Source organism: Dioscorea cayenensis, chromosome 16 (assembly GCF_009730915.1).
Source record: "Dioscorea cayenensis subsp. rotundata cultivar TDr96_F1 chromosome 16, TDr96_F1_v2_PseudoChromosome.rev07_lg8_w22 25.fasta, whole genome shotgun sequence".
Classification (NCBI taxonomy): domain Eukaryota; kingdom Viridiplantae; phylum Streptophyta; class Magnoliopsida; order Dioscoreales; family Dioscoreaceae; genus Dioscorea; species Dioscorea cayenensis.
This window is the reverse complement of record NC_052486.1, coordinates 23,412,324-23,429,175: the sequence shown is the minus strand read 5'-3', so window position 1 is coordinate 23,429,175 and position 16,852 is coordinate 23,412,324. Positions and strand designations below refer to the sequence as shown.

The 16,852-nt window shown below is 36.2% G+C and overlaps 3 protein-coding genes across 6 annotated transcripts; 2 read left to right on the top strand and 1 right to left on the bottom strand.

Annotated features, from left to right (window-relative positions):
* Positions 1 to 60: 60 nt before the first annotated feature.
* On the bottom strand, positions 61 to 5,334 carry LOC120279020 (bZIP transcription factor 1-B). 4 transcript variants are annotated; one of them, XM_039285850.1, is made up of 13 exons: positions 5,176 to 5,334; positions 4,821 to 5,024; positions 4,670 to 4,735; positions 4,443 to 4,529; positions 3,564 to 3,650; positions 3,402 to 3,461; positions 3,110 to 3,282; positions 2,932 to 2,986; positions 2,063 to 2,105; positions 1,682 to 1,983; positions 900 to 980; positions 685 to 810; positions 61 to 608 (listed from the first exon to the last, which is right to left on the bottom strand). In XM_039285850.1, the coding sequence occupies exons 2-13, from the start codon at positions 4,875 to 4,877 to the stop codon at positions 465 to 467; spliced, it is 1,281 nt and encodes a 426-aa protein (XP_039141784.1). In that variant the 5' UTR covers positions 4,878 to 5,024; positions 5,176 to 5,334; the 3' UTR covers positions 61 to 464. The 4 variants fall into 4 exon arrangements, with proteins under 4 accessions (XP_039141784.1, XP_039141786.1, XP_039141787.1 ...); XM_039285852.1 differs by having other exon boundaries at positions 900 to 977; XM_039285853.1 differs by having other exon boundaries at positions 4,670 to 4,729.
* Positions 5,335 to 5,500: 166 nt separating this feature from the next.
* Positions 5,501 to 7,323, top strand: LOC120278701. Its single transcript, XM_039285431.1, has one exon. The coding sequence runs from the start codon at positions 5,585 to 5,587 to the stop codon at positions 7,166 to 7,168; it is 1,584 nt and encodes a 527-aa protein (XP_039141365.1). The 5' UTR covers positions 5,501 to 5,584; the 3' UTR covers positions 7,169 to 7,323.
* A 4,134-nt stretch (positions 7,324 to 11,457) lies between these two features.
* Positions 11,458 to 16,569, top strand: LOC120278700 (probable 4-coumarate--CoA ligase 2). The gene is given in 7 exon segments (XM_039285430.1): positions 11,458 to 11,682; positions 11,684 to 12,571; positions 15,033 to 15,231; positions 15,380 to 15,525; positions 15,734 to 15,801; positions 15,917 to 16,019; positions 16,209 to 16,569. Coding segments are annotated over 7 exon segments (1,698 nt in total). The 5' UTR covers positions 11,458 to 11,505; the 3' UTR covers positions 16,326 to 16,569.
* Positions 16,570 to 16,852: the final 283 nt, after the last annotated feature.

Genomic DNA, 16,852 nt, shown 5'->3' with positions numbered 1-16,852 from the left:
CAATTAATAGGATATGCATGTGACTAAAACTCGAAACAAAATTTTACCGCCTTTCTTCCGTATACCAAATGCAAGCTACTTAAATCATTCTGTTGAAAGGTATCAAAGGTACAAACAAAGTTTCACAATCCGAATGCCAAAAATACATCTTGGCTTGTTTATTAAGTATAATAAATGCAAGCCACATAATCACAAATTCAGTTATATAAGACAGCAATGGCGACTAGTTCATCTGATTAACTCACTTCTAAACATAAAAGTGGTGAGATTTGATTCCAGTATTACATGTCCTGCTATAGCTTTTGACCATAAAAAGATTGGTCAAGACCATTGCACAGGAATCATGTCTGGAGTTGGTCAGTATTGACATCTCGACTACCTATTAATAACAATCGACGGCAAGAAATTCTACAAATTTTCATATCAAAGATATGCCAATGGTTTAGTCAGCGGGTGTGACCGGCTCAGTGACTGCCCTGGTCTAGATCTTCTTGTGTTGGCCGAGCGTCAGAATCTGAGTTTTTCCTATGATCGTCTTCACCTGCATGTTGGTCATTATCGTCAGGTCTTGAATCTCCAGTTCCTCTTGGTTGTTCTCCGAGTTTTTCCTGCAGATTTGCAGGACGGTTTAACACGGGCAGTAACAACTGACAAGCAAAATAATCAACCAGGAAAATCTCCCACCTTTAGAGAGGCATTCTGTGCAAGTAGTTGTTCATACTCCTTCCTAATCTGGTTTACTTCTGCTCTAAGTGAATTGTTCTCGTCCTTCAATGACTCGACCCGCTGAGCTAACTCTTCACACTCGGCCTAAAGCATGAGGCGAATAATTCCTTTTTTGAGTATAAAATTATACAATAACAATATTGTAGAATGTACTGAGAATATATGCTTGATACCTGCTTGCGCAACCTGGATCGACGTGCAGATTCCCTGTTTGATTGTTTTCTCCTCTGCCTTTTAAGTTCTCTTTCATCCTGCTAGCAGGGAGGGAATGCATATAAACTTGGAACTATCAGCAAGGGCAATGATGCAGGAAAATATTCATTTAATCAGAAAGAAATTTAAAAACTTGATTTAAGTTTTAAAGAATAAAATCAAAATAATTAACATTGAGAATGAGATTAACAGGTCATTCATGATCACTAGCATTGCTTTTGGGATCTTGCCAAGTGGTTCATGATGGCACAAACTCACAGCAGATGTATGCTTTCCATAAAGACAGGTTCTCTTGCCAAGGTTGGCCAAGTTTATGGTCAGATCGGACCTTTCATAGATGTTTCAAGTAACTACCCAAATCAATATAGAAATTATTCAAATATTACTGAAAAGACAACCACAATCCTTGTGAATAAACTAACAGTCAAATATTAAGTTTGACTTGATACCAACACCACTCTGGGAGACAATTTTTCCCTATAAGACCAGCTAGGGTCCTGGTCAAATTAACAGTCACGACCTATAAATAGAGTCTAAGATGATGACACCAGGCTCCGGTCATATGACAATTTCTCAAAATGACAGACATTGACACCATCACATATATTGCCAAAGAAAGCTGTACAGCATAAAATGATAATTAAAAATAAATTACGTAATAACAGCATAAATGATGTTAAAGTAGATGAGACACATAAGCAGAAATTGAGAATTAAAGATTAGTGGCAATTTAAAGAAAAACCTGGAGCCACATCTCTGTGGGAACATTTTCACGAGATCCGACAAACCCACCCGGAACCACAGCACCTGGAACTGTGGTAGCAGGTACCTTTCCACGAATCGGAGAAATGGCCGCTGCAGGTGCACCCCAGTAATCCATTCCTATATTTAAGTTTGTAGTAGGGCCAGCAACACCTCCAGACGTACCAGCTGCTGCTGGCACGGGTATGATGGGCAGAGTCTGGTTCAAAGCAGACTGGGATGATGCACGCGAGACTCCATTCTGAGGATCTCGTGCAGCAGTGCCTTCTTGGGATGTTTCAGCTGTAAGATACCATCAAGTGTTAGGCCCGTAGCACAGATATACTAATTACCTAAAAGAAAATTACTTTTATACACACACCTTCAAAGGACTCATGCCCACCACCAGCCTTTGGTTGTGAATCCTGCACAATCAACAGTATGATCCACAACGGGTGAGTATGTGTCTAAACAACCACCTTGAAAACAATTCTTCGCTCTACAATTTTTTAAAATATTCATGATCTATGACGCAAAAGCAGGGAACTTTCTACTCTCACAACTACCAACAGACACTTCACTTAAAACAAATTCCAAGAAGCATGCTAAAGAAAGGTTTTAGTCAAATGACTGATGGGCCTATTAATAGACTGTAGGAATAACTGCAAGTTTTGTTCCCATATATCCAAGAAAGCAACAGATTTGTACCCAACGTTGTGGCGTATATCTGAAGCACCATGTGTGAAACCTATATAAACCATGTAAAATCACCAATAATTATGACACCACATTGACTGAATGCTGGCAAGAATGCAAGACTCCTATCATAATAAATAGCAAAACGTTTGGGAGATGAGTTGCATGTTAGGCAGCATGGATTTGAGAATATTAAGCATGGGCAAAAAAGGAATAACAGCTTCAACATGCTAAAGGAGTGACTTGATGAATCTTGTAAATTATGGAAATTAATGGCCAAAGCATATGCCTAAGTACTTTGTGCCCCATGCTGAAAAACTAAACAAGTGATCATTAACATCATAAAGTCACATGCCAACGGAATACGATGTCATAAAAAGAAATGAAATATAGAAACCAGTGAAGCTAGAAAGACACTTCATTCTAAAAACAGAAAGCAATCATGAATAAGACACTAGTCAGATGATATTCCCTTAATGAATTATTGTATCGATAAAATAACTTGCAGTCAGAAAAAATAAAATAAACATATAAAACCACTTGAAATGTACTCACATTCTGAGAATTAGCATCACTTCCTTCACTTGAAGCTTCACTTCCACTTTCTCCACTGCAGAACAGAGGCAAAGAAGAAACAGCACTTCCTTCAGTAACCACAAGGAACAGGCATCGATGCATTGGCAAAAGTATAATCAGAGTAATCACATTTAATATAAGTCTAAATACTCTGTACCTTTGAGAGAAAACCCCATTGGCTAATGGACCTGATGTTTTAGCTGGCTCATTGTTGTTCTTTCCAGTAATCATGTTCAAACTTCCCAAACTCCCTCTTGTTCTCTTGAGGTGGCTTTTTTCCTTACCTTCAGGTGACTTACCATCCACTTCTGCTCCACTAGTCACAGCACCCTGTGAAATAAATCACATGTTAACCTTGACTTCATTAACCATTTGCAAATCTGTAGATGACAAACACATGGGTGTGGGAACATAAACATGATAATGAAATATTTTAGCAGCAAACTCACTGAAACTTCAACGTTTCCATTTGGGGAAGGCATGGCATAAGGACTAAAGGGATGTGACCCCTGTTAATGTAATGCCAACAATAAGGTAAACTTTAATATGGAAAAAAAAAACATGGATCACATACAACTTATGAACTATGAGGCTATTCAATCAAAACTTACTGGTGGCATGGATGGATGAGCATATAAGCCTCCAGGAGGATACATGACATATGGATGTGGCGGGGTCCCATATGGAGCCATAATGTGCTGCATAGAAAACAAAATCGTTTAATAAAATGCCTGCAAACCTAAACTGCTGGCATGCCTCAATAATTCTCATCTATCATGTTCCTAATTATGAATATCCCCTCGTTTTCTCTAAATTGTTGTTTATGGAGGTGAATAAGACAAATCCCCAACCCTTTATACAAGTGAAGATATATAAAAATATTAAATTTACAACAAAAGCATGACACCAAAATACCAAGATAGAAGCAACTAGGTGCTTTCATTGATGATAAGCATCAAGCTCTAAAGCAGATTTTTGTTACACATCTGACCCATAGATGATAGCCAGCTTTACCATAAATCAGTAACCAAATCATCATTAATTAACCTTTTCTTTTTGTTTATTTTAATCATCTCCAACATCCCTGTGCTTTTAGAGATTATAATTAAAACAGTCCAGTTCTTCAGAATAGACAGACTATTGAATTGCATATAGACACAACACCAGGTTGAAATCATCAGTAACCAAGTCATGATCCCAAATGCCCATGTGTCAAATAAAACAACCTATATCTTGATTTTTGTATGGAGTCAACTATGACTTAACTTGAATGCAAAGTAGCTCTTTGTCTAGTTCTTTAAGGCGATTATAACAAAGTAGACTTTTTAATCAGATGAGGAACATGAACTACAAAAACTAGTGTCCAGAACTAAATTCATGAAGTGATACCCACAACTAAAACATCAACAGTGATACATAATTCATGACAAAAATAGTTTAAACGAATTTCTTTAAACAACAGTACAAATTTCAAATAACGATAAAAGCACCTGAGTTCCCCACATATAAGGGTGAGCTTGAGGACTCGAAGCAACCGGAGAAGGGAAGAACCCATGTGGCGGAATCGGTGAATATGCCTATCATAATCCAGCCAAAAAAATAAAATAAAATAATAATAATAATAATAATAATAATAATAATCTTCTATAGAAAAGCATTCATTTACTCAAATCATAGAATTTTCTCACAGTTCACACAAGAATTTAACTCAGATCACCTGAAATCCGGACCAATCCGGGTAGCCCGGAGGCGTGGCGCTAGAGTTGGTGGCTGCTGGCTGCTCCTGAACAAACAACCATAGCCTTTTTTTCAACTTTCATTAAACTAAAACCATCAAAACGACCAATAATCAATACCAAATCCTGCACCTGCGCTGCCGAGGTCTTGCCAGCCTTAGCTTGTGTCTCCGCATCACTGCTCCCCATGATCCAACAACTCCTCGGCCAACTACTTCCCAAATTTCCTCTTCAAGCCATAATTCATCACAATAACCCCCAAATCACGCGCTCAAATTCAAAGATCTACACTCCAAACAGCTCCAATTCGTCAACCAACCAATCAAACTCCAAACCCTAACCACACAAATTAAAAACTTTTTTTCAAAAACCAAGAAGTAAAACAGTGTGGATTAACAAAATAAAACAGCTCCTTTGTTCCAAGAAATTCAAATTCGTCAAATTTAAACGATAAACTGGATCTATAGACTAGAAAATAGATACACACTTGAGAGCGGAACGAATTCAAGATGAATCCGCGATGGAGAGTCGCGTTCAAAGCGGAAATTAGGGGTGGAAATAGAGATGAGATTGAGATCCGTGAGAACGAATGGGAGGGACGATAGAAGGGGAATAAGGGGGAAAGTTGAAATACTCGCTCATATACGGTATAAGATATTCCAGATAAGAGCCCGGGTTAAGTTAACCAGGGTTAAAACTTAACCCTTTTTGACTTGATTGCCCATCGGCGCCTATCAACCTGACACGTGTTACTTAATCAAGTAACATACTTGCCTTGAGATTCACATATATCGCGATCATCTTGTTTCTGATCTCGAGGCAAACGCACGGCCCATACTCATTAAGGACCTTGATAACTTGTAAGCGATGCTCGTCGCTACCACCGTCTCGCCGCCATGGACTCTCCGGTGTCCGACGCTGACGCCGGCGCCGGAGCCGGAGTCGGTGCCGGAAGTGAAGTGGAAGATGAGGCTCTGCTGCTGAAATCACAAGCGGAAGATCTCTACGGCGCTAAATCCTTCAAGTCCGCCCACAAGCACGCGCGGCGAGCACGCCGGCTTAAGCCGGACCTCGCCGGGATCGACGCCATGGTCGCCGCCTTGAAGACTCTCCGAGCTCCCGTCGCCGACCCTTACGCCGCCCTTCACCTCCCACCTCTCTCATCCTCGGCCACTGCCCGATCCCAGTTCGAATCTCTCTCCCTATTGTTCTCCGGTGACGCCTTCGCTGGTGCCGCAGAAGCTATGGATCGAATCTCTGCCGCTTTTGACGTTCTATCTGATCGGCCTCGCAAACGCGCGCTTGACCTCCGTCTCCGTGAAGCAATCGCAAGTGCCGCCCCGCTAGAGGAGGCGACGTTCTGGACTGCCTGCGCGGCTTGCCGCCTTCTTCACGAGTTTGATCGTCGCCATCTTGGCCAGCGCCTCTTGTGCCCCCGTTGCCTCAAGCCTTTCCTCGCCCTTGAGGTACCCCCTTCTCAATCTATATCTTCCAATACTCCAAGTTCTAACCCCGGGGTTGGAGTTCGCGCTCCCCGATCGAAATCCAGCTCCAGACCTAGAATTCCTATCAATTGGCCTGCGACCAATCTAAGAAAGCGAAAAACAAACGCTTCCAATCCTCCGAGCCCTAAAAACCCCAAGAGAAGGATCGAGAAAACGCTTGCCGAGATCCAATTGGAGCTCAGCAAAACATTAAGAAAGAAGAATGCGGAGAAGAAGAGGAAGGAGAAGGAGATGGAGAACAGCATTGTGGCAGTCAAGGAAGAAATTGAAGACGGGGACTTGAGCTTGATGGCAGTTGAGGATTCTGATTTCTATGATTTTGATAAGGACAGGAGTGAAAGATGCTTCAAAAAAGGGCAAGTTTGGGCCATCTATGATGACGATGATGGAATGCCAAGGCATTATGGATTGATTGATGAGGCTGTGAGTTCAAATCCTTTCAGAGTGAAGATGAGCTGGTTGGATGTTCAGAGTGATGGAGATGAGGCCATAATGCTGTTTGAGAAATCTGGACATCATGTTTCTTGTGGAAGGTTCAAGGTTGGGAGGAAGGTTGACATTGATTCAGTGAACATGTTCTCGCATTTGGTGGACTGTGAGCGGGCGGCCAAGGAGGTTTACAGGGTTTATCCGAGGAAGGGTTCAGTATGGGCATTGTATGGTGAGGAGAATTTGGGAAGTGAGGGAGAGAGGAGATATGACATTGTTGTATTCCTGACGAGTTATAGTGAGATGCATGGGTTGAGCATGGGGTATCTCGAGAAGGTGGAGGGATTCAAGACGATCTTCAAGAGGCGGGAGATCGGTTGCCATGCTGTGAAGTGGCTTGAGAAGGACAATGTTAGGCTGTTCTCGCATCAAATTCCCGCTCGAAAGCTTACAGATATGGAGGGAGTGGACTTGCCGGGGGAGTGTTGGGAGCTAGATCCTGCATCACTTCCCGCTGATTTGCTTCGCCTAGGTCAGTGTAGATGAACCAAGCCTGCCTTTTTTGTCCGTTGGAATGTGAAAAGAACTGTTTTTTGCAGGCTGTAGTTTAAATCTCATGATTTGTGCTTTACTTGGTTGTTCTATTAATAGACATTTGACATTATTTTCACTATTTCTACTTATTCGAGTTTTAACTTCAAGATATGTTCTTCTCTTGTTTGTTCATTTTAATTGTGTTATATCATAGCATATTGGAGATCATGTTCTGTTGTTCAGGCTATTCATCATGAAATTTATCAACATGTCATCATACCAACATTACACGTGAACATTTTTGCTAATTGTGCGGAGAGCTTATGTTTTCAGTGACCGTATTATTAAGCATATAATGGACGTTTGTTGAATGTCAGAACTTACACCAATTCCATTGACAAGCTTATTGCCGTAGTGCCTTTCCTTACTCTGTGTGCTTCATGGAATAATTCAAAGTGTTGCCTTTGGTCATGGTAACTCAGATCCCAATAAGTTTTAAGTAGTAATGTGAATTTGCTATATGTTATATGGAAGGCTTGCTACATTTGATGTGTAACTGAGCAATTCCACTTCAAGTTGGCTTTGTTATCTATTTCCTGTAACATTTTGATAAGATGTGTGTGTGTGTGTGTGTGTGTTTTTAATTCATGGTGTATAAAATTTGTAGGTTGAATTTAGCCAATGCAAGGGTTCCTCGAGTCCTTAAAATTATTTATTTCCTTAAACATCACGTCTAATAACTTGTTTGATGATGTGAGATCGTATACGAATAAATTCTTTATTTATAGCAAGAAACAAGTTTTGTTTCCATTGCTGTGAGTCTGTGGCCGATATTAGGAAAGAGCTGGCACGTTGCATGACTGCTGGTGAGTAACTGACGTTTACATCATACACATTGTCGTATTTTTGTTTTCTCAATGCATAATTATTTGTCCTTGAAATTCATTGATGCCGATCTATGTGATTGAGTAATCCATATTTAGGAAAATGCTGGCACGTGGCGTGGCAGCTGGTGAGACAAGTTGTTTTAGGAAAATGTCTGCTACTTCATATGACAGCAGGTCAGTCAGTAAATACCGTTAATTGCAGTGAGAAACAAGCTTTTTTTTTATTGTAGGTAAGGGGCTGGCATGTGGCATGGCAGCAGGTCAGTAAATATATTTACTTGACACAGATGAGGGTATCTTTTTGGTTGATAATTTCTCTTGATTTTTTTATTACAACTAAGGCTTTAAATCATGGCAAGGATGTTTATAATTGGCAGTGTTCGGCAGATAGTGCCCCTCTGTGATTGCCATCCCACAGATGGGCTGTTAGTTAGCTGTCAGTTTTATCTTCTCTTCCATGGATCAATTTGTTGCAAGACATACTTCTCCTGAATGTCCTCATGCAATTCCCAATTCCTAGATTATCAGGTTCTAATCCGTTGATTTGGTCTTTGAGTTATACTCATTTGAGAACTCAGACTTCAAAATATTTGATGAGATTTTCAATTGTGATGCTTCACCAAAATAATGTAGCATCCCTTTATTGACACAAAGGTCTGCAGATTGCCTGGATTGATTGATAGATATGTAGTTTGGTTAGACAAATATGTGCTATGATGCTCTGTGGGGTTGTGAATTGAATTTTTTTTTTGTTTTTGTTTTTCAAAGTATTGAATCTTCTGAGATTTACCTGTTTGATCAAGCCATTGATATCATCCACTGTGATTTAATTGATTTGCTGGCGCAGATCCTCACTCGAAAAGATCAATCTGACAAAGGAGGTATCCGCTCTTCTATAAGCTCAAAGGCTATTTAATGTACTGCCTATGTGGGACTAAACTTGGTTGTGGACGGGTGACAGGCTCTTCCGCCCAAATATCTTATGCTTTTGTTAGTGGTTACAGTCGAGCCACAACCAAGTTTATCCTCGCTCGCATCTTCTGCGTGTTGGTTGGTTTTTGAGCTTAGAAGAGGCAAATATCTCACCTCGATTGAGGGCCCGTGCCTCGACGATAAGTGATTGAAAAAAACTAGTGTTCTCAAATATCTGAGCTTGAATTGAACATCAATGTTTAATACAATGATATGCTTGTACGTAACTGATACCCTTCGTTCATTTTTTGAAGGATTGGGATTGTTACAACTTACAACTGTGATTGTGATCTTTTCTTGTTTTTTTTTTTGGTATTGAAGATCAAAGTTTAGGAAGTAATGGCATTGAGTTCTGATGACAAAGCAGGGTGATAGCCACTAAGACAAATGTGGCTCAAAGTTTAGCCATGTGTCCTACTTTTGCTCCTCATTCTCTACCAACCAGCATTTGAGTCATAACATCAAAGCACTTACCATTCATGCGCCCTGTTCTCATTCTTTGTCCCTTGTTTGCAAATTTGATTTCTTTCAATTGTGAACTAGTATCATGTGTCACCTACCTAAATCCCTGTCTTCTTGTTGGTCTAGTCTTTTTTATTGTTATTAGTATTATTTTAATATATTCTTCATAATTACATTTTATGAGTTTATATCAATAAACATATGTTTGAAAGGACTTTAAACTGTTTTGTAAGTACCCTAGAATGAGTACCTTAAGCTTACTTTCCAAACTAGATGGTGTGTTACCCTATAATGCTATGCCTCATGGAAAATGTTTGATTTTGATTGTCTGGTTGGAAAATTAGTTACTTTATTTTCCTTTCTCTCTTTTTTTTTTTCAATTGAAAATATGTCATTTTGTTCTTTGACTTATATATATATATATATAATATTTTAGTCCTTAAATTGCAACAAATATATCAGTTTTCAATTTTTTAACTAACTTTGCTAATTGTGTAATTTTATTCTTTTAATTAAAAGATTGCTTTGACTTTACTTCATTGGGTTGAGGGCTTTTATTATGCACATGTCAAGGGATCCGAGGGTACTCAAACACAATTCCCCACTTATAAGTTATTATGACTACGGTGTGTATTTATATATATATATATATAGGATCAATAATTTAGGTGTGTATTTATATATGTAGGATCAATAATTTATGATGTACTTAGATTTGAAATGTATGGATGTCCACAAGTCGATAATTATGATTATCATAAACAGTACCAAAACGTGTTCTATAGTATCGTAATCATAAACGATAAAAAAAATGTACAGTATTTATATAACAAACAATCATTGAATAATGATCCAATGACCGTGATTAAATGTTCCTAGAGAGAACATTAATTATGGAATGTACATAGGCTACCATTTCACACACACATATATATATATATATATATATATCATTTTAATCCCAAAAATAAATATATATTTACAAAAATATATAAAAAATTGAAAACCAAAAGCAACAATTTTGCTATAATTTAATAAACAATTATTTGCTTTCCTCTCAAATCATATATAACACAATCCCAAAATAGTAAAGGTTTATATGTTAATGTGAAGATGTGATGGTTTGTCTGCTAATTAGTACAATATGTAAATTTTATTTCACAGCTAATTATTTTTTGCCAATATATATATATATGTGATTAATAAAATTATTTATATAATTTTTATAAGAATTTAACACAATATATAACACAATACCAACCAGCGATGGTTGGTGTGTCCAGAGTATGAAAGTGTGATGGTAAGTTCGCTAATTAATAAAATTATTTTTCTATCAATATATTTATATATGATTGATAAATCTATTTATACTATTCCCATCATAACTCATAACACACATGTACTACCCTTCTTTATTATCACGTTAAATGCATAATTTTAATAAATAAAAAGAAAAATAAAAAAAAACAGATAAAATAAAAAAAATTATGAAGTATTAAAATTTAATTTAATTTTTATATTTAATATATTTTTATAACTTCTAATAAATTATACACAATTACCCATCTTATTAAATTATATTTTAAATAAAATTAATATAAATTTTTTTTTTTTTAATAGTGAAACCCAGATATATAATATATATAAAGTACAAAAAATAATATAAAAATTCCAGATAAACAATCCTACAAAAAGAGGAATTTGAACCCATGATCTATTTCTTTACACTCGGGTGTCATATCATTAGATTATTCAATGATTAACATATAATTTATAATTTTTTTTTATAAATTTTAAATTATCAATTAATTTTATCTAATTTTCTTAATCTATATAAATTAATTAAAATAAACAAATAAAAAACATCGAAAGAGTGTGTGTGTGTGTCTGTTTACCACCTTTCCGTCCAAGTGTCAAGCAGTCCTATACCTACTTCCTCTTCACACCTTCCCTTCTCTCTCTTTCTTTCTATTTATTTATTCCCAACTCCTCCTCCACCTCCATCTCATCACCATCACCACCACCACAATGATTACCATTTCCCAAGAGATTTCACCCACGGTCGTCTCCTCTCCGCCGGAAACATCACCTCCGGCGAGCTCACCTGAAACCATCATCTTCTGTTCAAGACTCCCTGACATTCCTATCCCCAACCACCTCCCTCTCCACACTTACTGTTTTGAAAACCTCTCCTCCTTCTCCGATTATCCCCTGTCTCATCTCCGGCGTCTCCGGTAAAACCTACACCTTCTCTGAAACCCACCTCATCTGCCGCAAAACCGCCGCCGCCTTCTCGAGTATTGGGATCAAACAAGGCGATGTCATTCTCATCCTCCTCCAAAACTCCCCTGAGTTTCTCTTCACTTTCATGGCTGCTTCCTTTCTCGGCGCCACCACCACCACCGCCAACCCTTTCTACACCCCTTCCGAAATCTCCAAACAATTCAATGCCTCCAACGCCAAGCTCATCGTCACTCAATCCCTCTACACCGACAAACTCCAAGATCTCAACACCACCATCATCATCACCGACGACGACAACAACAACATCAACACCAACAATCAACAATGCTTCAATTTCAATTCAATAATCCAAGACGCCGATGAGAATTCAATCCCGGAAATCACAATCAATCCAAACGACCCAGTTGCTCTACCATTCTCCTCCGGAACAACAGGGTTACCAAAAGGAGTGATCCTCACACACAAAAGTTTGATCTCAAGTGTCGCCCAGCAAGTGGATGGTGAAAACCCTAACTTCCATTTGAAGGGGAAGGAGGATGTGGTGCTGTGTGTGTTGCCAATGTTTCACATATTCTCTTTGAACTCAGTGTTGCTTTGCTCATTGAGGGCCGGAGCAGGGGTGTTAATAATGCCCAAATTTGAGATAGGATTGATGTTAGAATTGATAGAGAGGCATAGAGTGACGGTGGCGGCGGTGGTGCCGCCATTGGTGCTGGCGCTGGCGAAGAGTACGATGGTGGAGAAGTATGATTTGAGTTCAATAAGGATAGTGTTGTCCGGGGCAGCGCCGCTGGGGAAAGAACTGGAGCAGGCACTTCACCGGAGACTGCCTCATGCTGTTTTTGGCCAGGTGATGTTTATTTTCTTTGATTACTTGTGTTTGTCTTGGTTGTTAGGTTTGTTTGTTGGTGGGTGCTGGTTTTTACTTTTTACAACTTGTGTGTGTGTTTTGAATTCTTCGGTTTGGATACGTAACAAAATATATAGATATATATATATATTGTTTTTAAAATATTTTTTTTTATTAAAAAAAGAAATGTTGTGAATTATATAGGAATTATATGGTTGATTTCGTGAGCTCAGCTTGTTATTTTCTCTTTTTTTTCATTATTGTTTTTTTTTCTAGCTCTGTTTACTGTTATTCTCATTTTTGGTGAGGATACCAGCTTCTTTTATTGTTGTTTGTCAGTTCGGTTTATTTTTTTTCTGTACTTGGTTCTTTTTGTTTTTTTTTTTTTTAATAAATTTGTGATTTATTTTATTTATTTAAAAAAAATTATATGGGAAAAACCAGGTGGAGAGGATTTCGGTTTGTTGGGTTAATTAAGTTAATTTTTTTTTTAAAAAAATAATGTAGATAAGTCATAGTTGCATTAAAAAAGAGTTGAATTTTTAGTTTTTCAACTTCTCCTGTGGGACGATTCTTTTCTTTTGCAGGTGATAATTTTTATTTTTTTTTATGTGAATAAACTGTCAAGTATATATTTTATTATGAAATTTTATAAAAATTAAGTATCTTAACTGCTCAATTATTATTCTTTTAGTACAGTTCAAATTTTTGTTTATAAAAAAAACACATGTTACTACAAATATTTTTTTTTATACTTTCGAACTCTAGTCTAAAACTCACGGGCGAAAAAAATATCAAAAACCAAAATTATTATCATTATTATTATTATTATTATTATTATGTTTTGGGATATTTAGGTACAAAAGATTTTTGTTTAAATAAAAGGTGATGGATTTAGGAATTGAGATATCACTTGGTTTTTTCATGGGTTCTTGTTTTTTTTTTTTTTAATGCTTTAGTTCTTTCCACATTAGAATGAATGATTTAAATTATTTACATGCTCTTTGCCTTCGAGTGCTACATGTTTAAAATCTTTTAAATTTTTCCAATGTTGTCGGAACATGTGAACTATGTGCATTGATTTTTCTTGTTTTATTTTTTAAAAAATTTATAACCAAATATTATGAAAAAAAATTATTTTACTCTTTACAAATAGAAACAACTATTTTAGTTTATTAACATCATGTTTCATGCATAACGTGTTTGTGTCAAAACATATCAGGGTAGTTAAACCACGTTTGTACACATTTTTTATACTTTATTTGTCTAAGTTGCATATTTTTTTTTAAAAAAAATATTATTGATATTTTTTAAATATATATATATATCTAGGAGAATTATTTGTCAACAATAATATATGTATATATATATACATAAAGATCAGGATTAGTTCCATATTCTTGACCTAATTATCATCTCTATAATTCTATTTATGATTTTCAAATTTCTTTTAAAAATGTCAATAAGTTGTTACAGATCCAATAAATGTTTTCTCTGTCTATCATTCATTGCGCTATTGAAATTATTTATTCAGCCTGAAAAGTCGATGTTCTTTGCGAATTAGGTACGCAAACTCTTGAGAACCATTTAAATTTTTTCATCTATAATTATCTTTTTTATTTTTTTCCTAAAATTACATTCTGAAAATAATATATATATATATATATTTTTTTAATAGTTGCGATAGTTTATAAGTTTGTCAATTTTTTATATATATATAGCTTCAATCTTCTGTGGGCGTTCACATAAGTGAAAAGCGGGATGTACAGTGTTTTAATCTGAATCATCCAATCAATCTCAGCACAGTAATTGAAACAATCTCAGACGTTCAACCCTAAAGCTACAGTAAATTAATAAAAAATCAAACCAACCCTAATCAACCCAGTTAACCATTGATTACACCTCATTGTAGCACAGTAATAAACACTGTGCTCACCTACCACAGATGATTTATTGCCATATATATATATATATATATAATTTTTGAATGAAATGTCTGACCCTAAAAATTTAATGACAATAATGAACCAACTAACACCAGTAGTTGCCATACCAAGAACATTTAATAAAAACAGTCCTGGATGCTTTCTGGTTTCTTGGTTTCTCATGTGAATGAATTTCATTAATAAGTGTCAGGGTTGCCAACCAACCAAGCCTTTCATGAGTTACCATTAAATAAAAAAAAAACTTGGTTGTTAAACAACCGAGCTAATATCGGGTCGGGTTTAACTTTCGAGTTCTTTCAAGCTCGAATGATAATCGAGCCAAATTCGAACATCATATCATTTGTCTCATTAAAATTCACGAGCTTACTAATTAAATATTATAGTAAAAAATATTTTTAAATTTTATTTTGATTTGCATTGAATAAATTTTATTACTATATTGATTTTATATTGAGTTCGAGCTAAGCTCATTTTTATTTTATTTTTTTAAACATATGAACGATGTTTCGGTGTAGGGTTATGGTATGACAGAAGCTGGGCCAGTGTTGTCAATGTGTTCAGCTTTTGCTAAGCAACCGGTGCCGGCCAAGTCCGGCTCATGTGGCACGGTGGTGAGGAATGCTGAGTTGAAGATCATCGACCCGGAGACGGGCTTCTCTTTGGGCCGGAACAAGCCCGGTGAGATATGCATCCGTGGGCCTCAAATCATGAAAGGTGAACCGCATTCCAATCCCGGCCCATAAGCCCCATATATATACATACATATTAAATTTTATTATTTTAATAATTAAATTTATGTTTTTTTTTTAATCAAAATTTATCTGAATTTATTTGAACTAGAATTAATGAAAGAACATTGCAGGGTATTTGAATGATCCAGAGGCAACAGCATCCACTATTGATGTGGAAGGATGGTTGCACACTGGTGACATTGGTTACATTGATGATGATGATGAGGTCTTCATTGTAGATAGAGTGAAGGAACTCATCAAGTTCAAGGGTTTTCAAGTAATCCCCTCTCTCTCTCTCTCTCTCTCTCTCTCTCTCTCTCTCTCTCTCTCTCTCTCTCCATATATATATATATATATTTTAATAGAGTGGATGAACAAGTGATTTATTGAAAACATCTTTTCTTTAAAATTTAGATAATAGTTCCATATCGGTTAATTAATTAAATAGAATCAATAATATATAAACATATAAATTTGAATCTCAGGTGCCACCGGCTGAGCTCGAGGCTCTTCTAATAAGTCACCCGGCCATTGCCGATGCGGCTGTTGTACCGTAAGCAATATCTAACTATATATTTTCAATCCACGAAAGAAATACGAGAATTTTAATTATAAAATTATTATTTGAGAATGTTAATATAAATTTTTGTTTTACAAAAAAATGTTAGTCAAAAAGACGAGGTGGCCGGGGAAGTTCCGGTGGCTTTCATTGTTAGAGCTAAAGATTCCGACCTCACTGAAGAAGTTGTCAAGGAGTTCATAGCCAAACAGGTAATCTTCTAAGACTATATAATGAAGTATAAAAGCTGAATATTTTAGAACCAATAATTCTCACTGATATATTTCTACAAAAAATAATGAATTTTTTGGCTTAGAATTTATCATATGCAAGTGAAAAAGAAATATTTTCATTGAAAAGCTGAATTATTTATTTTTTTTTATTTTCTATGGATTTTTTAGGTGGTGTTTTACAAGAGATTGCAAACAGTGTATTTCATCCATGCTATCCCAAAATCTCCATCTGGGAAAATATTGAGGAAAGATTTAAGGGCTAAGTTAGCCAATTCTTCTTCCTAAATTTGGGCTTGATGTTTATCTATGTACTATGCCATCAATCCAATTGAGATTAAAATTATGTTATTGTTGTTATGAAGTTTGTTTTATGTACCAATTGGTTCAATTGAGTTAGTGTTATTATGTAATAATTTGTTTTGTTGTGTTACATTATTTCTTATTCTGCTAATAAAATTAGGGTTTAACTGAGCCAAGCCTGGCTATGAAAAACTCGGCTTGGCACTATTAAACTCGGCTCATTAAGAAAGTGCCAATATCATGCTTGAGCTTCTGTTAACTAAACTACAGTGATATATATATATATATATATATATATATATATATATATATATAAATAAATGAGGACCCATCATCTAGGGATGTAAACCGCGTTCTACAGTGTTATACAGTGATCATAAACAGTAAAAAGATGTACATTATTTATATAAACAATCAATCATTGGATGATGATCCAACGGTTTAGATTTAAAACGTCCCTAGATTTCAAATCTGGGGACTTACCTATATGATCTTTTTCCTAAATATAATAA

Coding starts and splice junctions, on each gene's coding strand:
- LOC120278701 (XM_039285431.1), top strand. CDS start 5,585: ATGGACTCTCCGGTGTCCGACGCTGACGCCGGCGCCGGAGCCGGAGTC.
- LOC120279020 (XM_039285850.1), bottom strand. CDS start 4,877: ATGGGGAGCAGTGATGCGGAGACACAAGCTAAGGCTGGCAAGACCTCG. Junction 4,736..4,820: donor GCAAGACCTCGGCAGCGCAG/GTGCAGGATTTG, acceptor TTGTTTGTTCAG/GAGCAGCCAGCAGCCACCAA. Junction 1,984..2,062: donor TGGGCATGAGTCCTTTGAAG/GTGTGTGTATAA, acceptor GGTATCTTACAG/CTGAAACATCCCAAGAAGGC.